Source organism: Bison bison, unplaced genomic scaffold (assembly GCF_000754665.1).
Source record: "Bison bison bison isolate TAMUID 2011002044 unplaced genomic scaffold, Bison_UMD1.0 scf7180017864456, whole genome shotgun sequence".
Lineage (NCBI taxonomy): Eukaryota > Metazoa > Chordata > Mammalia > Artiodactyla > Bovidae > Bison > Bison bison.
In genome coordinates this window covers 27,791,580-27,812,666 of record NW_011495018.1, presented here as the reverse complement: position 1 = coordinate 27,812,666, position 21,087 = coordinate 27,791,580, and the positions used below count along the sequence as shown (strand labels likewise).

At 43.8% G+C, this 21,087-nt stretch overlaps 1 protein-coding gene and 1 long non-coding RNA gene across 3 annotated transcripts in view; one reads left to right on the top strand and one right to left on the bottom strand.

Moving 5' to 3' along the window:
* LOC105002666 overlaps positions 1 to 9,343 on the top strand; it is a 9,737-nt gene extending 394 nt beyond the window's left edge. The window contains exons 2-4 of one of the 2 annotated variants that reach the window (XR_827010.1): positions 2,014 to 2,077; positions 3,204 to 3,325; positions 9,288 to 9,343. This is a non-coding gene — a long non-coding RNA (uncharacterized LOC105002666). Of the gene's footprint in view, positions 1 to 2,013; positions 2,078 to 3,203; positions 7,587 to 9,287 lie in introns of those variants that run through there. The other variant, XR_827009.1, reaches the window with a different exon arrangement.
* ARL3 (ADP-ribosylation factor-like 3) overlaps positions 219 to 21,087 on the bottom strand; it is a 30,176-nt gene continuing 9,307 nt past the window's right edge. Inside the window, exons 3-6 of the mRNA XM_010859431.1 lie at positions 20,280 to 20,396; positions 11,115 to 11,165; positions 9,353 to 9,538; positions 219 to 488 (exon numbers count right to left, since the gene is read on the bottom strand). Coding sequence (XP_010857733.1) covers positions 441 to 488; positions 9,353 to 9,538; positions 11,115 to 11,165; positions 20,280 to 20,396 — 402 coding nt within the window. The 3' untranslated portion in view covers positions 219 to 440. The remainder of the gene's footprint in view (positions 489 to 9,352; positions 9,539 to 11,114; positions 11,166 to 20,279; positions 20,397 to 21,087) is intronic.

Genomic DNA, 21,087 nt, shown 5'->3' with positions numbered 1-21,087 from the left:
ACTATCTTGGCTTCAAAACCACGGGGGAAAGTAAGGACAGGTCAGGAAATAAATGACCACAGCCTAAACTGTGGTCCTCTTCCTCTCTCCCCCACTGTTTTTTTTTTTTTGAAAGAAAAAAGCCCACTGGAATTGTCTAAACTGCAATGCAATCTCTTGCTCATTTAAAAGATCTCATTTTCTAATCATGTGCTTTGAGATATTTAATACTATTTCAATTATGCAGAAGAAATAATATAATTCCTTTATTTGAAAAATGATACTGAGCCTCAGAGATCAGTTAAATCTACGGCTGGAATGGGGATTCTTTTTAAATGGTGTTGCTCCTTCTCTTCATACAGCTGTAGCTGTACACAGATGGAAAAACATTTGGTCAGAAAGCAGCAAATTAGTGTTTTTCAGGACAGAATTCAGCTCCCGCATCTCCATTTGTCGAGATTTTATTTCTTCTTTGCGCTGACATTTTTGCAGACCCAGTTCATGCCGTCCTTTGAGGGAAATGGGTAGAGAGGCAGTGTTAGTTGTAAGTAAGGCACCACACACTCCAGCCCTCGAGGGGAAAGAGAGAAGGTCCCGGGTCCTCCCTCCCCAGCCACGGGCTCAATGGCGCTTGCCTGCCCCAGGGGCCCACCTGGGTGACCAGGGACAGTGACCTCCTAGGGAGGAGTGGGGAGGCCTCTGAGAGGTTGAAGGGAGACGGGAGGGGGAGTGTCAAGAGCCTGAACTTGAGATGGGTCCTCAGGAACTCCCTCTGAAAAAATAAACACATCTGCCTGGATCCCAGGCCTGATTGAGGAGCTATCAGGACAGATTCCAGCCATTTTTGGCTTTTTCTAAAAGCTGACCTTTGCTAGGGCATTAAATTCAATAATCAGCCACCCTTCTGGTGCCCCGGTGTGTTTACAGTGTGACAGGGTACACTTGGGCTAAATTAAATTTCTTTTTGGAAAAACAAACCGACTGCAGTGCGCGTTACTAGACACACACTGGGGCAATGTGTATTCATTTTTCTCTGTGCAGCACCAGGGAAGGTTTAAAGGGGCCTGGCCTGGTTCTTGCAGCTTTAAGCAGTACCAAGCAGAGGGACTGGGGAGAAGGTTCCCTTAAAGGCACAGTAACCTTGAACGTGTCCTCTCTTAGAAGGCTGGAGGACAGAGGTAAAATCCACACAATGTCTATGTACAGCCACCTGGCAGGTGGCGTATCTTGTGGATCCCAGGCCCACCAGAGACGACCTCTTTTTCAACCCCCTTAGGAGCCATCCCTGAAAGCTCACTTTCCCCAGAGTCTGTGTGACCCTAAGAGTTGCGCAGAATTCTCAGAAGCCCAGAATAAAATCGAAGGAGGCTCCTGCAAGGCACCCCCTCTCTTTTCCCCTGCTTCTGTCACACACAGACGTCTCAGGGCATACATGACATTCAGAGCCCTGCATTTCCTGTGACCAGGGAGCTAGTCGTTGAACCTGAACAGCTGAGACAGCTTAAAGTAATAAATATCAGCTGACACCCTTGGCCATTCGGAGCATTAATCCCATAAACAATACATCACGGCAAAACAACCAGCAGGCATCCTATCTCCTGGCTAATCTGACCATAACCTGAATTTACAGTGATTAAAACTCCGCCAGTTGCCATCAGAGCACTTGGTTGGGAGAAGCAGAGTATCTGATGGCTGTCCCAGAGCAGACCTTAGAGGAGGCTGGCCATGGCCCACTGCACAAAACCTCACAAAGGTGGACAGCACCTGGCAGCAGCAGGGACCGCGGTGGGGTGGATGGCGAGGTGAGAGAGGGTGGACTCCGATTACAACTGGGTCAGTGGCTTACTCTGAAAAGCTGAGGCCAATTTTAAGACCATTTTTATGAAAAGGACTAATTTCAAGAGAAGGATGTTTAATTTTAGGAGCTAATTGGTTTCCAGGAAAAAAAAAAAAGATCACCTGCCAGGAGACAAAAAAGATTTTACAAATAAAAGAGAGATGAATAAGATAACCATCTTCTCTTTGCCTTCTAAGGTGAATAGCTCAGCACTTACGTGGCACTTTCCATCTGTAGGAACCCGCACAAACACCATCAAAGGTGCGTACCTCAATATTTCCTGATCTACAGAGACTTGCACTATTTTATCAAATCATCTTAGAGAAATCAAGAGCAGTGTTCCCACTGAATACTGTCTTCCCTCTTGTTTTACGGCTGATTACAGAGGGGGCTGGGCTTCTTTTATTGTATGTAACTCAACATGAATGCACTCAAAGAGATAGGAAAAATATTTACTCAGCTGCAGGAACCCAAGGCAGAACGTGGAGGGTGAGGGGCAGCTTTCTACTGGGTATCTGTTATGGAGGCAGAGGGGATTTGAATGGGGAGCCCTGCTGAGGGGCAGTGTCCTCCAGATGTGTGTGAGAGCCCCAGTCCTGCCAGCAGAGGGCGCTCAGAGGTCGGGCCCCACCAGCTGACCTGCTGGCGGGCGGGGCGGGGCGGGGGCACTTTCCATAGCTGCTGCCTGCAACCTGGAGTATGGGAAGCTGGGAAGACTTAACTCCGCTCTGGTTCAGGAAGGCTGATCTGTCTAAAGTGTTTGGAGGCTGGGGGTTTGTGCCTTTCCTGTTACTTACCAGAGGAGGACCTGAACTGGAGCTGGGAGGTGTCAGGGAGGCAACAGTCAACAAGGATATTACCTCAAAGGTGCCCACTGGCAAGGAAAGATTCCTGAGGGGAGGGTCCATGCCAGACTGGCTTGGGGTGGTGTTTACAGAACTTCGCACGATGGCTGGCCTGCCTGCCTGCTAAGTCACTTCAGTCCTGTCTGACTCTTTGCGACCCTATGGACCATAGCCTGCCAGGCTCCTCTGTCCATGGGATTCTCCAGGCAAGAATACTGGAATGGGTTGCCATGGTCCTCCTCCAGGGGATCTTCCCAACCCAGCAGCAGACACTTAATTAATTTCTTTTAATCCTTGTAACAACCCTTTGAAGTAGGTACTTAGGTATGAGGAAATGGTGGCACAGAAGAATGCGTGGCAGAGGCGGGCTGTGAACCCAGGCAATATAGTTCCAGCGCCCGCGCGAGTGCACCACTGACCATTTCTCAATGACTGAGAGCAAGTGCCGGGGGAGGAGCTCTGCCTCAGGCTTAGGGAGAAGCTGTGCTTACCCTCAAGTTGGCAGAGGGAGCAACTGCAGTTTTTTTTCTTATGACTTTCAGCTGAACACAGGGGCATGAGAAGGAACAGCCCCAGACAAGCGCCCGGCGTGGCTCTGCTGCAGCTCTGAAGGTGCCAGAAGCTGTTTCCGGCCACTCACCTCTCAAGATTCCTAGGTTGCCAGGTACTGATACTTGTGGAATCCTACATTTTTATATCACAGCACGATCCCAGCATATTAACTCGCTGCAAGCCTGCCATCTCCAGCGGAATCTCTCTCTTTAGAGACAACATCATTGCAAGAGGAGGAACCTTAAATCAGCAGCCACATCACTCTGGCCTTAATTTAGCAAGGCTTTGATTTTCTTTTAAACAGATGACTGAGAAAAAGGTGATAGTTTACCTGAAGCAGGTTACTGCTCTGCTTCCAAAGAAGGAAATGAACTCGTAGGTTTGTTTAAGGGCTGAACCTTTACTGTCAACTGGTTTGACCAAATTTCTGCAAACTGGATCTTCCTCACAGGGCTGACAATCTCATGGTATAGTCCTCCCTTTCTTCCTCCACTGCCCCTCCCCCCGACCAACCTTGCTGAAACTGAATTTGAATTGATTGGCTTAGGAGAGACACTGAACCTCAAATACTGAGCTTTCTCTGGCCTCTTGCAGAGGAAATAACTTCTACCATGTCATGGGATTATTCCCTACTAACCACTGGGAAAAATGGAAGGTGGCCCCTAATCACATGGGTGGAAACCTACTTGATCACAGAGCTCTCCATTTCGGGATTAAAGGCATGATGCCCTTTCTATGGGAAGAGTGCACCCCTCATACTCTGATCTCTCTGCAATGCATCCGTCACTGCTCAGTGGTAGGAAGGAAGGGAGCAGTGGCAGCCATGGTTGGGTGGGTCTGGTTGTTTAATGCCACGAGGACTACACCGTCACATCAGTAATTGCTCAGGCCCGTGTGAGCAATGCAGCCCATTCCTTTGTGCCACTGGGCCCCCAGGGTCAAGGAGCAGCTGGAGGCAGCATACATAAAATATTGCTTGCTATTAATACTTTTTCTGGTGACAAAAGGCACTGCCCCAGAGAGGTAGCAAAATTGCATGACCCAAGCTTGCTTTCCTACTCTACAGAGAGGGTTGAAAATTTAAAAATAAACCTGAGGTCTGACTTGCAGATAAGCAGTTCCATACACCCTGGGAGTCAAAAATAACTGAACCAGGCCTAGAAAGAGGTTGTAAATGTTATTTTTTAAAAAAATATTGAAATTCTGTTGGCATATTAAAAAAAAAGTTTCCCTCGGATCAAGGAAAAAGAAACAAAAACAAGAACCTGGGCTAGTTTAGAGTTCATCTGTGAGGCACTCCGAAGGACAGCTCACACGGCAGGACTCAGATGGCTAGAGGCCCTTGCTAGAGGCCCTTTCTGTGAAGGTGAGAGCTCTCTGAGCCGGATTACGGCTCCTGCTCGGAGAAGGAAGACAGGGCATATGGGAGCGATGTGAAAAGAAGGTATGGATGTGAGGTGGGGGCATGGAGAGCAATACCCAGGAGAACCTTCTGCTAGCTTGAAGCTACTGGTGTAGGCAGATCTCTGTTATGACTAAGGTTAGAGCCCAGGTTGAAACTGCTGATCTCTGCTTTGAAAGGAAATTCTAAAGCAGTATAATTTTAATTAAACACACACACACAGTTCTGGGGAGGCAATGTCTTCAAATACCTGAAACTACCACCGCCAGGGAGAGCTGTGGTTTGGGATTCACAATCAGGTCTGCAGGTGGAAGAGGGACTGATTTCTGTACACCTTTCTCTGACTCTCAGCCAGATCCTTTGTTCACTATTTTCCAGACACCCAAGGAAAAGCAGAGAAGAGTCCCAGGGTTAGGTGTTGTTTACGAGAAACCCTGGCAACCCTGGATGCAGACGGAGGCTGCTCCGTGTTTGCAAGGGGTTCTGCTGGAGGGGGCCGTGGCTTTTCCCTCCCGGACACAGTTCAGTTTCGCTTTGCCCTGCCTTCATCTGCTTGACATAACTGGGTCTCTCTGACCACTCCTCTGGATTACGGGGCTCTCCCTGGCAGAGTTTCCAAGACTGATGCTCTCCTTCAGCTTTTAGTGCCCCTTACCTGCCTCTGCTCTCAACAGCTCCCCCTGAAAACCTGCTTTAATTATGTGATGGGCTGCCTCCTCATCAACATCAGTCAGGCAGACAAAGACCGGTTCCCAACTCTCTAGAAACCCGCAAAAGCCAATTTCCACATCCAGAGCCAGGGACTGCCTGGCTGCAGGTATTTGCCATCAGAATATCAGGTAAAACAAGAACCCGAAATCCACCTCAGGAATCACTAACTTCCACAATCTCGAATCATGTATTTAAGCTGCTTGGCTAAGGAGAAATGAGTTCCCTGCCCGAGTAGTCTCCTCACCTAGCAGATGTGTTCCCCCGACTCACCCACTCGAGGGTTATTTATCAGCACAGGACAGGCTTCGCAAATGCATTTGATCAGGCATACACATAAAACAATGTAAAAAGACAGTTGTTTTTAAATATCTGGAACAGTAACGGAAATTCCAGGTGTTTTTTTTTTTGACTTCTGTATATTTTCTTTCAGGGTCATTAGGGCTGTGGTCCCAGTTGCTTGACCCCTATCACGACTGAGCATTTTGGTAGCTCTCCCCATTGCTGACCAGCTTTCAGGGGGCCATGGGTGGGGAGGGTAGAATGGGAAGATGAGATAGGAAGTTACGGAATTTTAAGTAACTTTTTCACAGAATCTCTGTCTGAAAGTAAAGTCTTTCATTTTTAGGAATACTTAAAGCCTTAATTAGTACGAGTCATTAAAAGGCCTGCTCTTGAACTAAGCAATGCAGGGAAAAGAATTCTACGTAACTCTTTTTCAAATGAAAAACAAGAAATTGGCTGAGTGGGCAAGAGCTTAGGTCAAAGGTATTACCTAAGAGTGACATGGTCAATCAGTGCCTCACAATGAATGTTGTTTCCACAGAAAACTCCACGACCTTTCTCCAGTCCCCAAAGGTTGCCATTAAAGGACAATAGACAGCAGATTCCCTTCTTAATTAACATTTTTATTAAATAACCCATTTCAAATAATGGTTAAATTCTCTAAATTTATATCATTCTATTAACCATAATCTAATCTCATTAACCTTGAAATCCCAGTCTTAAGTACCCAATTCTATACACCATGGTACTATCTACTAAACTAATTAAGTGACCTTCAAACTATTTCTCCTCCACATCAGATCATTATTTTTCTTGCTCATGGTTCTTTGCTGGATCTCTCATGATCTCGCACTTCCTGTGAACCTAGTTGCTGAAGGTCCCTGATCTGGGAAGAATTTTCTAACAAAATCAAACCATACAGGACTGTCTGACTTGATTCCTGCCTGCCCCCACCCTCTGTCTGGTAGCTCAGGCCTCTGTCCCAGCCTGAAGATCCTGTGGCTTAAAGGGAACTCCCTTTCTATGGCAGATCGACAGTTGGGAGCAGGGAGTCCATTCTCATCTCTGCCTAGCCAGGGTGGGAGGGGTGTAGGCTGGGAAGACAATGACCGCCGCGTCCTCCCACCTCCTCTGAGGAAGCCCCCTTGACCTGAATACAGAGCCTCTAAAGACTGATTTGAGGGGACCCTAGCTCCTCCCTTTCATATCCCTAAGGCTGGCTGAAGAAACAAGAGCCTCACTGCTAGTTCCAGCTTTGCTTTTTCTTCCTTTTGACACTCTGGCCAAGGGAAAAAAGATCACACAGCTGTCAGTTCCCACTTTCTTAGGAGTACGCATACAAAATGTATTTCTTTTCTTAAGCTCCACCTTTAGAGTCCCCAAACTCAAGATCCTCTACTTTCTACATTTGGGCTCTAAACAATTTGAGAGAGGCATAGTCCTCTTGCTGAAGTGGTCTGTATAAACACAAGAAAGCTGTTTCTTTTCCTGGGCCTTTACCCTCACCAAAATAACCCTAGGCCCAATGAGCACCATCTTATGCACAATTGAGAGAAATACTTTAGGTAAAACTTGATTTTTGTTTAAAAGTAAAAAGCTAACTAAAATGATCAGAATTTCCCTATGCAAAAACATCCTGGGTTGTAACAGACTTGTTGGACCAACTTGTAAATTAAGCTGAAAAATACCCAGTTAATTCAAAACCTGATCGACACATACAACCATATATGTGACTATAATTTTATAGAGGAGACCTAGGAAGAATAAAACTATTAATGATCGTTTCATTGCTGAGTGGGATTAGAGGAAATGAAAGAACTTTTTAGTTTTTAATTTTATGTAGTACTTTGATGGAGAAGGCAATGGCACCCCACTCCAGTACTCTTGCCTGGAAAATCCCATGGACAGAGAAGCCTGGTGGGCTGCAGTCCGTGGTGTCGGTAAAAGTTGGACACGACTGAGCAACTTCACTTTCACTTTTCACTCTCATGCATTGGAGAAGGAAATGGCAACTCGCTCCAGTGTTCTTGCCTGGAGAATCCCAGGGACGGGGGAGCCTTGTGGGCTGCCGTCTATGGGGTCGCACAGAGTCGGACACAACTGAAGCGACTTAGCAGCAGCAGCAGCAGTACTTTGATATGATTAACAATGAGAATATATTGCCGTACATATTTATTTTTGAACACACTGTGGGGCTTGTGGGATCTTAGTTCCCTGATCAGGGATCGAACCTGGGCCCCCTATACAGAGTCCTAACCACTGGACCGCCAGGTAATTCCCAAGAATATATTGCTTTATAACCACAATCTAGTAAAGAAGAAAGGAAATAGATGAGACTTAACACTTGCCCCCTCCCCAAACCTAAACCTCACAGAGACTCACAGAGCTCCAGCTTCCCTTTTGGGGACATAGCTGAAACCACCTCTGGCTACATCACACACACACACACACACACACACACACACACCCCAAGAGCTTCTAAGAGCACGCACACACACACACACACACGCCCCAAGAGCTTCTGAGAGCAGGTATGGAAGGGTTTGGAGCAGGGGCGCTTGTCTTGTGCTAACTGGTCTGCCCTCAGATCCAGTGGCAAAGCACAGAAGGGGCCCTGGCAGTTTGTGTAACACAAAGGGAAAAAAACAGGCAGCGCACAGATGGAACAAGTGAGATAACTCTAGGAAGTGATTATTTGCTGGAGATAAAAGCGATTACATTTGTCAAATATCTGCAGGGAAAGGGAAGAAGAGTGTTAGGAGGGAAATGGAAAGAGGCTGCTGGACAACGATGGAGAACCAAACCCAACACACCAAATCACAGAAAAGCAAACTGGCCACACCACCAGACACACGCCCTACGGCAATGAGGGGAGATGCCATCTCTCTAGACGCTGTTGGCCCCTCACAGCACCCTGCAGCGGTACTGTCCCGTTCTCACGGCACTGTGTCACCACCCTGGCAGGTATACCAGATGTTGAAAATAAGGCGTAGGGGGCATGCTGGGGGCTTCAGAATCAAGAAGCGGTCCTAGAGTGCTGACTCTAAGGGTTGACTGGCTTGAGGTTGCTTGGCAGGATGCGTCAGAGCTGCAATTGTTGATCATTCTTTGAGGACACTGCCTCTCTGGTGTCTGGGTTACCATCGTGTTCTGTCCCAAATTAATATCAAATGAAGGGGAGCCTGCTCTTCCGGTACACAGTTCCTCGGTGTAAAGCGTAAGGCTTTTAGGCGGCAGAAGCCTCCCTGTGGGACACCAACCCAAAGCAGCAGGAAATAGACACCAACCCTGAGGGTAGCTGAGACAGCCTACAGAAAAAAACGAAACACTTCTAGGATAACTAGTGTGTGGTTTATGGCTCTGTTACCTTGAGAGTGCCAGGTAACAGAGCACTGGTATTAGCATCCATAATAGCAGATTCAACTCAAAACCCTCAGCCCAGTCATCAGAGAATCCTAGAGTTGGGAAAGCAGTTTTGAAATCTTCTGTTCCGACCTCCTCCCTAATGGGGCAGCTTGTTGCTTGTGTGGGGTGGTTTATCTCTGGCTTTCCTGGACCAGTTAATGATATCAGATTGGTTGCTAAGTAGGAAAGAATCAGACGCCTCCAGGCCCTCCACATCCTGGAATGGTTCATCTGTCCATCAAAGGCTATTTGTTTCATATCTTTTTCTATCTAGATCCGTGCAACCAATGAGACAGGCTACCTTGGTTGCCAGGTGACCGAGCGCTCCGGTGACCTCACCTGAACGCCCTCTCCTGTGAGAGCTGAGCAAGACTGGATCTGCCAGAATCGGTCGCGGATGGTGTGCAGGTTCAGTCCTTCTGCAATTTCAGAGGCAGGGGCTGCTGTGAGCAGATCCTGCTTATTAGCAAAGATGAGCACGGGCACGCAACTTAGCTTTTCTTCCTCCAGTAATTCAGCTAGTTCCTGGATCATTTGGGGAATAGATGGGGAAGAGGGGGACGAAATCTATGATATTTAACCATGTACTTCTAATTGAAACTAAATAAAAGTTAAGCTGATCAACTAGTAACTTTCAAGGGCAGTAGTTCTCAAACTTGAGCGTGTGGAAGAATCCCCTGGCAGATTTCTGGGCCCAGCCCAAAGATGCTGACTTTGGAAAGTCTAAGCCAGGGCCCAGGAATCTGCATGTACTCCTACTAATAAAGTAGTTCTGTTATAGGGGGATTCATAAATCATACTTAGAGAAACTCAAGGGAGAACAAAAGTTGTGGTTAGACATTTAAAACTTACCCAAGGTTATTATATGCAAATAACTTTCAATGCATATATATACACATATACATATGTATATATGTACAGATACATATATATTTTTAAAAACTTGAATAAAAATGACAGTTGCTTTAGAGACTATAATTCTGGTTCATCAATCTCTATCTCCAAAACATGCATGCATGTGCATTACATTTCCTCAAACCCACATCCTAAAGTAACTGCGTTAGTCTATCTGACAAGGTCTCTGAGTTTTAGGTGATTGTTTGGGATCTAAACTGTATGTTAATTCTGTCTGCAACAAGTCCAGGAGAAGGTATATACTTACCTAAAAGCCAGGACCAACCCCTTCCTCCCTCGACCCACACTTTGGCCAGTTAAAACACTGGAGCTGTCAGAGAGAACTGGATGGTTTGATGGGCAGATCCCTGTCTGACACCTTTCAGCCCCAAGTTCATGTGTAGCACTGGTTCACATGAGTGATGGTCCAGAAATCATCGAGGTATAGAAGGGAGAAGGGCTGTCTCCAGGCGAGTTCTCAAACTAATTTCCAGGGAAAAGGAACATGAACGTGGGGACTTCTACCTTTGGAAGGCCGTGTGTGGTGGTTTAGGTCACTGGCCAAGGGCTGTACTAAAATGTAAAAATATAAGCACGCTTCCCCAGAGACCTCCATGCTATTGCTCACTTAGTAGTCAGCCTGGGTAAAATGGTCTATATCCACTGCGTCTCTATGTAAAATTGCATTTGCTAACTGTATCATGTAATCACGCTGACACGCACCCTGCCCTGGAAGCAATATTCAAAGTATACCTATCTCTTGGCTTGGAAAGAAGAGCAGCTTAGTCATGGCTTGCATATTTCTTCCCATACCTTCTAATTTGTCCAAGTTACCCTCGGATCAATTAAGTTGGTATTGAAAAAAAATGCACACAGAAATGGTAGGTGAACTGTCCTTTGGGTTCACTTCTCTGTGGCCTGGGAAGAAACCTGGAGAGCTTTTGGGCATGGCGGTAAGTTCCATTTGCTTATATCTTGTTTATTTAATTTGATTAAAACTAAAAGCCTTTAAACGAAAAATTGTTTAAAGAATTCTCAACTAATTTCTTTTTAGGCAAGTGGTATTTTGCCTGCTTGCCAGATTGACTGTCTTGTCTAAATTGCAGAGGTTAAACAAAAAATACTTTTCCTCACTCTTATACATTTACAAAGTTGATTAATGAATACGCAGTTGTTTGGGAAATATCTCAACAGAACAATTATTTACCTGACCTGTCTCTTCAAATCTTTTTCTGTCTGCGCTGTCAATTACATATATCTGTAAAGTGAAAGAAGAAGGTTATTTCAATGAGCAGATATGGAAAAAGACAGGGCAGTTTCTAGTGAAGGAGCAGATGATTCCTCATCGGCAGAGTTCATGTTAGCACAGCATACAGAAACTGAGCTGGTCACTCGTGTCAACAATGGACACAAAATAAACTGATTAATTCATTAAGATGCCCAGAAGATACCTCCAGCAAAGCTCCAAAGTAAGAAGGTGAGCCAAGTAGGATAAAAATAGCTACATTTAATGGGAATTCACTAAGCATTCTTTATCCTAGATTTACTTTATTAATCCTCATCATCACTCCATGAGACAGATTTCATTTTTTCTAATATCTATTTTAATTTATTTGTCTATGCCAGGTCTACTTGTACTGTGAAATGCGGGATCTTTAGTTGCAACACGCAAACTCTTAGTTGCAGTGTTTGGGATCTAGTTCCTTGACCAGGGAATGAACCTGAGGCCCCTGCATTGGGAGCTTGGAGTCTTAATTACTCAGCCAACCAGGGACGTCCCTAGATTTCATTTTTATCCCATTTTATACATAAATAAACATAAGCCCAAAGAAGTTAAGTAACTTGGCCCAAGTCACATCTAGTACATGACAAAAAGGAGATTCAAACTCAGGCATATGTGACAGTAAAGTACCCAGTTTTTAAAAAAATTATTTATTTGGCTGTGCCACATCTTAGTTGCGGAATTTTTAGTTGCAGCATGCAAACTCTTAGTTGCAGCAGTGGGATCTAGCTCCCTGACCAGGGATCAAACCCCAGGGCCCTTGCATTGGGAGCAAGGAGTCTTTGGGACTAGACCACCAGGGAAGGCCCCTCAGTTGTTCTTAAACACTCTGCTGTTCTGTGTCCCAGAAAGGAAGGGACGGTGCTTGCAGACATTTACAAATCCTGTAGTGCTCGAACGTCATCCTTCGGGAAGTACCATTTTGATTATGAACTGTTAGCTGTCTTCAGGTTCCAGTGATGTCCCTCCCATTCCCACCTTCAGAGGCTGGGAGGTTAAGATCAAATACTGGAAACAGCAGGTGTAGAGGCTTTGCCAGAGTAAGAGAAGTTTTGAGATTTACTGTAAATTACAAATCCCAAGCTTTCTCTCTCATCACTGTATTTTATTTATTGCATAAATAACATCGATATAATAAGGGAAATTAGGTAAGACCAAAAAAGAAAGAAAAATAGTTACAGAACCCAAGAACATTCATTATTTTAATTTCCTATGAAAGTTCTCTTCTAATTCTTCTCCATATGGAAATTTAAGAAGAAAATTAGGTATATAATTTTGTAGTCCTTTTTAAAATCAGTGTATTAAATGTTCTCCCAGTTGCTAATCTTAAAAATTATCAAAATTTCAAACTCTCTTTAAGGAAGTTAGAATTGTTATTTAACGGCATAATGGAAACATCCTTTTAAAATAACATATTCATTGAAAAACACAATGAAAACCAATCTTCAGCTCCCACCTTTAGGAGGCTTATAATTCTGTGCTACTCTGAAAACTTGCACTCTCTTGAAAGAAAAAAAAATTAAAATTCCTTTGCTTAAGTTATTGTTGTTTAGTCTCTAAGTTGTGCCCGACTCTTTGCAACCCCATGGACTGTAGCCTGCCAGGCTGCACTGTATTTAGAGTCGCTAGTGTTAAACATTATACCAGGGACCAGGTTCAGCCTTTTCTCTGAAGACCACCCTATGTTTCCAGTTGTGTTTCCTTCATGGAGAATCACAGGAAGAGGAAGGATGGATGTGTTTGGTCTCAGTACTTATTTGTAGTCTTATTATTGTTATTGTTAATATTCTTCTGACTCAATGTCATTGCATACCACAGAGATACAAAATTTGAGACTGTGTGATAACTCACTTTGCAGAACATGCTGGTAGCTTATTTTTCCACTGGTGTGTCTCATATTTTCAAAGTAGCACACCCAGTATAAACACAGATGTAGAAAGAAGGAATGCAATGGGAGAGTGAACCTCAATACAAAAGATCTACTTTTGAGAGATCTTTTGAGAACTACTTGGGAGTCTAGAGTGGATTAAAATGATATTCACTCAGGCAAGAGAAAAAGATGATGTCTGGGAGGGGAGAAGGGTCAGGTGATGCCTGGGAGGGAGATCTGGGCTCAGATTACAAAGCAGGAAAACATGTGTTTGGGATCAAAAGGTGTGAGTAAGACGGTAACAGTAGAAGAGGCTGAGAATACAACTAAAGATACAGGTAATGGGAATTCGCTGGTAGTCTAGGGGTTAGGATCCAAGGCTTTCACTGCCTGGGCCTAGGTTCAATTTCTGGTCAGGGAACTGAATCTCACAAGCTGTGTGGCGAGGCCATTAAAAAAAAAAAAGATACAGTTAAGAAATCGTGTTTGGAGCATCCCTGGTGGTCCAGCATCTAAGACTACACTTCTAAAGCAGGGGTGGCGGTTCGATCCCTGGTCAGAGAACTAGATCCCACATGTTGCAACTAAGAGTTCGCATGTCAAAACTAAGACCTGATGCAGTTAAATAAATGCTGCTGCTAAGTCGCTTCAGTCGTGTCCGACTCTGTGCGACCCCATAGCTGGCAGCCCACCAGGCTCCCCTGTCCCTGGGATTCTCCAGGCAAGAACACTGGAGTGGGGTGCCATTGCCTTCTCCAAGTCAAATAAATAAATAAACTTAAAAAAAAGTCAATGTTTGATAAGATTAAAAACAGACAGATGGGAGAGAATAATCAGAAACTGAAAGAGAGTTTTAACAGTAGACAAAGAAAGATGACAAGTCAAATACCAAAGAATTCAGAGGCTTAAAGTCAATAAGAAGGAAGTTTTAACTTTTAATTACTTGCTAAATTACTTGTTGGGCTTCCCTGATAGCTCAGTTGGTAAAGAATCCACCTGAAATGCAAGAGAACCCAGTTCAATTCCTGGGTTGGGAAGATTCCCTGGAGAAGGGAAAGGCTACCCATTCCAGTATTCTGGCCAGGAGAACTCCATGGACTGTATAGTTCATGGGGTTGCAGAGTCGGAAATGACTGAGCAACTTTCACTTTCAAATTACTTGCTATTTATGGCTTTGACATGAAATTTCACAAAAACGTTTTCATTAAAAGATTCAAAAGGAGGATTTTCCTAAGCTGTACATAAATTCTCCCTATCATTTAGCATTTTTCTCACATAACTTTTATGAAATTTGAAAACTACCATACCATAATTCCAGGAGGAAGGCTATAAAACACTGCCCCATTTATTAAAAGGGCCAAGTGAAAAAGTCATAAGCACAAGCCAGTCTTTAGTGATCCCACAAATCTGTTTTTCTGTGGTGGCACATGCTTCTCCTGGTAACTCCCTTCCCAGCGCTGCCCAGTTTCTTCATGCAAGTGTGTTTCTGGGCAATAGCTAAGGCTAAGTGTTAGCTGTTCAGTCGTGTCCAACGCTTTGCGACCCTGTCGACAGAGGCTTCTCTGTCCCTGGGATTCTCCAGGCAAGAATACTGGAGTGGGTTGCCATTCCCTTTTCAGGGGATCTTCTCTGACCCAGGGATTGAATCCAGGTCTCCTGCACTGCAGGGAGATTCTTTACCTTCTGAGCCATCAGGGAAGCTCCCCGCTATGGTTAAGAAGAGCCTCTTTTTTTTCCTTTCTTTTTCTCATTAATAACATAGGTGTTAAAAAAAAAATAACATAGGTGTTAAGCTAGTGATGCAATATATATATTTAAATTTAATCCAAAAACAGATAATCAAAAAACACTCAGTATCGGAGAAAGTTAAATACAGTGCTTTTAATTGATCTTATAAAACACTATGGATCTTCAAAAATTGTCATAAACCTACTCCAAAACTTATAATCCATGGCACTCAGAATGAGAATGATGCTTTAAGCAAAGCCAATTCACATCTTCATTGGCAACAGCTTTGACATTTTTATTTGGTTGAGGGAAGATCACCTAGAGGAAAAGATTTTCTTCTGGATGGAAGTTCAGCCAACTCTGCATTATCTGGAGACTGATTACCCAGCATGTGAATGGAGGGCTCTGTGTTTCTCCTCTTGGTTCTGGGCCTCCTCCCTCCTGCTGCCACCTTTTGGCCAATTTATCGTTCCCAAGTATTTTTCCACCAGAGGGGTAGGCGGAGACAAGAAGAGACGACACTAAAAAGTGTAGCTTTTTATTGATAGCCTGAGCAAAAGTCTAAAAGGAGGCTGAACCTGACTGACAAGGAAGTTTTCTGGATAATCTGTGGCTTTCAGTTACGTGTGCTCTAGTAGTACTGATGCTCAAAGTGTGAGCACTGATAAGATGGAGATAATACAAGAGACGGTTGTGGAGCTCTATCTCACCTGATGTCATTTGGATATGGAAATGATGACAAATTTTATAAACCATGTTGTGCTTAAACATAAGACCAATAATGATAAAGTAAATGGAGTTTGGTAGTAATATTAACATACACCTTGAAAAAAAGTGATGTGCTTTTAACCTATCAAAAGGCTGTTATTTCTTGGCATGAGAGAAAGGGAAGGCATCCTATACCCTCCCTTCTGTCATACCTCAGGGTTAATTTCTTAGTCACTTCCCCCAAATTAATAAAGCTGAAGTCAGATGTTCTCAGTGTCATCATTCCTGAGAATAACTCTGTACTTTTAGGAGTTGCTCTGATTCTTTCAAACCTCTAGAGAAACATACAATGTTCGAAAGTGAGAGTTGGCACTTTCTGTAAGGGGTCAGGTAGTAAATATTTTTGGCTTTGTGGCCCAAACAACCTTTTACAACTACTGAACTTTGCTGTTGCAGTGCAAAAGCAACCATAAAAAGTATGTAAAAAAAAAAAAAAGGACATGGCTGTGTTCTAAGAACTTTATTTATGGGCACTGAAATTTGAATTTCATATAATTTTCAAGTGTCATAAAATCTTATTCTTCTTTTGATTTTTTCCCCAATAATTTAAAATGTAAAAACCATTCTTAGCTCACGAGCTATACAATAACAAGAGGCAGGCTGGATCACTTTGTCGACACAGCTCTAAAGCAAGAATCTATTATGGCACTCTAGAAAGAATTGAAAAGAGTTAACCAGGCAACGAAATGTGTCAAGCCTCAACCCTGCTCTTCTAGGCAGCGTGGAGTCTAGGATAATAGGTCTTTTCAACCAACAGTGGAAGACTATTAAATACAGACAAACAACCAATATAACCCATCACCACTGCCACTCCAAGATGCTACAAAACGAGCAGACAGGCTAAGAGTCACAGGGCCTTAGAATCTAACCCTGGGGACTCAGCTGCTCCTCAAGACTTGTTTAATCTCAAACGACACTGGAAAATAACAAAAGGTTTGACTCTGAATCCAAAATATTGTTGGATACAGTGCAGTATAGCTGCAGAAAGCTCCTGTAGGGTTATTCTGAACTGATTTTATGATAATTCCCAGATGCTCTCTCAGCTAATGGGGAGTGCAGAATCCAGGGTCATATCACAACTCCCTTGCAGTCTATCCTCAACATGTTAGAATAATTTAAAGTTACCCTGACCTAGAAGTTTCTGAGACCTTTTCATGGAGCCTTACAGACATTAACATCCTTATATACAGCTCTTATTTGGACATTTCTTTCAAAGTACCTAATGGAGCAGGTGAACAGATAGAACTGTGATTTCTCTCAATCACCTGCTGTTCCCCTACTCTTGACTCAAAAAAGCAAAAGAGAATCTATGGCTTTTTCTTCCCTCCAGTTTTATTGTGATATGATTGGCATAGAGAACTCTTTAAGGTGTATGGTATAATGATTTGACTTGAATCTATAGCTTTTTTTTTACTAGCCTTATATCCTGCAAACTTGCTACAATCACTTATTAGTTCCAGGAGTTTCCTTGTTGATTTTTGGGATTTGAAAGACTAAATGTTTAGTTTTTCTAACATGTAGTTTCGTATCACAATTTAAAGACTGATTTCTACACTTCAGGTATTTGTAAGTGAAATAATATGATGGCTTGTATTTGCTTTAAAGTACTTAAAAAAATAAAGTGGTGGTAGGGGAGATGAAACAAGATTGTCAAAAGTGAAATTAAGGAAGCTGAATGATGGGGTTTCATTACATTACTTTTTTGACCTCTACATAAATTTGAAAATTTCTAAAATTATATTTCAAATCTCAAACATTATTTGAGATTACAAAAGAAGTCTCTTTCTGTATTAAAGGGAAAATTTTTCTTTTCTCCCCAACATTTCTCTTCTGTTTTCCTAGAAGGTATATAATACATTTTGGAAGAATAGTTGGCTGAATAGATGGATAAATGGATGGATGGATATGTCTCATCTTCTTCTTATCCATTTAAATCTTCAACTTGGCACCAGGAATATACTGGAACTTACCTTCACCACAGACCAAAAATATGATGAGCCTTTGTGATGCCCATCTCAGTAACTCAACTGCGTTTACTGATTTGATGATAGTTCAATTTTATATTTTGGTATTATTTCCCATTTAAGAATTGTGATAAATAAATGAATTTACCATTTCTCATAAACCCTCTGTGAAGCAGATGCTCCATCCAGTTCACAGAATTAATAAGCCCCTGGACCTGACCCACAATGATACAGAACCACAGAACCTGAGAGCTGAGAAGGAATTCAGAAGTTATAGACCTCCACATTCTACCTAGTGTCGGAATCCATCTATAACGATGATCCATTTCATTTATTTGGTACTTTTCTAAGCACTGGGGATACAACAGTTGGGGCAAAAAAAAAGGCAAAGTTCCTGTCTTCACGGAGCTTACATTCCAGTGGGGGAGAAAGGTAATATATAAAGATGTGCCTGAGGTGAGGGACTATACCACGAGCATATCTAAGGAAAAAGAATTCTACCATTGGAAACAGTGATGACAAAGGCCCGGAGGTGGGAGCATGCCTGTCTTCTAGGAATGGCAAGGAGGCCAGTGTGGCTGGGACCAGGTGAGAGGGGAAGAGAAGCCAGCAGCTGGGGGGCTTCGTGGGCCACTGCAAGAACTTTGGCTTCTACTCTGAGCTGGGAAGCATATGTTTTGATAGGATCACTACAGCTATGGTGTTGAGGAGAGACTTCGGGGAGGCAAGGCAGAACTTAAGAAACTGGTCAGAATGAACCTGCAGCAGCCATCGCATGCTAGCAGTAGAGGTGGAGAGAAGAGGGCAGACTCTACCTCCATGCTCTGAAGGCAGAACTGACAGGTTTGGCTGACAGGGCAGAGGTGGGGGGTGAGAGGAGAAGGGGCCCAGGGTAAGTTCAATGTTTTGGGATGAATGGGACTGCCATTCACTGAGAAGACTGGAGGAGAAGCAGGTTTGGGAACGGGTGGATAAAGATAGGAATTTGGCTTTCGATACACTGAGATTGAAGGGACTTACTCGCCACTGGTGTGCAGATGTCAAATAGTTAGCTGGCTGTATATGAAACTGAGTTGAGGGTTGGAGAGAACAGTTTGGGACTCACCAGCACGTAGGTGGTAATTCACACCTTGGAAGTGGATGAGGTCACTTAAGCTGAGACTTGGAGAAGAAAAGCACAGGCCTGAACTTGGGCGCTCCAACATTTGGAGGTTGGGAGATAAGGAGAAGACAGTGATGGAGATCGAGGAGGGGTAGCAGTGGGTGTCAGAGGATGAGATGGCTGGATGGCATCATCAATGAAATGGACGTGAACTTGGGCAAACTCTGGGAGGTGGTGAGGGACAGGGAGGCCTGGCGTGCTGCAGTCCATGGGGTCAAAAAGAGTCAGACACGACTGGGCAGCTGAACTACAACAAGAAGCCAGTGAGACAAGAGAAAAACCAAGACAGGATGGAATTCTGGAAGCCAAGGAAAGACAGTGCTTCAAGGACAGCATTCCAGCTCTGTTTCGTGGGCTGACAGTTCAAGTGAGGTAAGTAATGAAATCTGAACATGGGCCTCGGCACTAAGGATCCTCAGTGAGCCTGAATGGAGGGTTCCGATGCCTGCAGGGAGAGGAAGTGAAGACAGAGAGCACAGAAAACTCTTTCAAGGAGCTTGTTATAAAGAGAGGCTGAGGAATGGGACATTGTCTACAGGGGGGATGTACAGGAAGACGAGTTCTTTGTTTTAAACAAGAGCAACTACAGGATGTGTGCACGCTGATAGGAGTGAGCCGGTAGAAAGAGACCTGTTAGGAAGTAGTCTTACAGAGGGAAGCTGTCCGAGATGCAAGGCGAGTTCTATTGGCTCTGAAGATATCAATGTGTTTTGCAGCTTATTGTCCCTCATCATAATTAAATTCAAGCTTTCAGTCAGAGGTTAATGGAAATATTATGCAACATTTTTTCCTACCCAAGCTCACGAGAGGCCCTGGTTTCAGGGTATAACCATGAAAGTGAGTGGCTGAGGTGGGGTGGGTGACAAGCTCGCTGGAGGGGAGCTGAAGGAGCTGAGACTGAAGTATCGGATAAATCATACATAGACAGTGAAATTTCCAAGAATCCTAAAACAGTAGTTCTAGAGAACTTGGCAGTGAGCGGGCAGCTCGACTCAGCCTCTGCCTGCGTGAATGCTGCCTGAGCTGGGAATCCCAGTGCGTGAGCAGCTTCTTTTACTTCTGGACAGTCACAATTACAGGAAACTTTTGTTCTTATTCTGTGTTAAACCCTAACAATCCCCAAAGTGCTCCTTGCCCGGTCCTCTAGAACTAGTCACAATGAAACTAACTGGAAACAGTTCTAAGCACTTTCTCTTCCAGGAAGGACATCTTCAGGTCTTTCAACCATTTCTTATACATCCTGGTTTCTAGGACCTTCACTATCTTGACTGCTCTCTTTGGGATATACCATGACTTAGTGATTTTCTTGGAGTGACAGAGTCAGTGGCTCACTCTTCTGACTTTTCTGTTGTTCCAATCACTATGGTAATTAGTAAATACTTTATTTGCCAGGGTGGGTGTGGGCACAACACTGTTACTGAGCGACAGCAAAATATCTTACACAAAGCTCCACAATCTGTCTGCTAGCCCTAAATTCATCGTGACAGAAAGCAATGTTGTAGCAACGGAATTATTGACAGGATAGATCATTACAGGGTAAATGTTAGTAAGACAGGGCAGAAGAGATTATGAACTGATGAATCTGAAGGAGTACTTACAAGAATATCAGTGTTTTCAAAATAATTCCTCCAGTATGGTCTGATTTTCCTCTGTCCGCCAATGTCCCAGACATTCAGTTTAAAACCTTGTGATTGTACACTTTTGATGTTAAAACCCTGAAACAAAAATACCAAGTTTTTTCAAAACGGAGGGGATATATGTATACCTATGGTTGATTCATGTTGCGGTTTGACAGAAAAAACACAATTCTGTAAAGCAATTATCCTTCAATTAAAAAAAACACACCAAGTTTTACTAGACTTCGAGATCACATTTCTGACAAAGGTACATTTACCAGCTATGTTATTTATTAATTCTGAGATACTCTGCAGGATAAGAAACAGATATTAAAAAAAGTTTGCCCTGATAGGGAAGAAAAATGTATTTACACATGTTCCCATCACTCGGGGCGGAGTCGGTGCTCATGACATCATGCTGAGTGCACACACGCATGCCACTACTGAGAATGAGAATTACTCAGATAATCAACCCAGATCAGATCAGATCAGATCAGTTGCTCAGTTGTGTCCTACTCTTTGCGACCCCATGAATCGCAGCACACCAGGCCTCCCTGTCCATCACCAACTCCCGGAGTTCATCCAGACTCACATCCATCAAGTCAGTGATGCCATCCAGCCATCTCATCCTCTGTCGTCCCCTTCTCCTCCTGCCCACAATCCCTCCCAGCATCAGAGTCTTTTCCAATGAGTCAACTCTTCACATGAGGTGGCCAAAGTACTGGAGTTTCAGCTTTAGCATCATTCCTTCCAAAGAAATCCCAGGGCTGATCTCCTTCAGAATGGACTG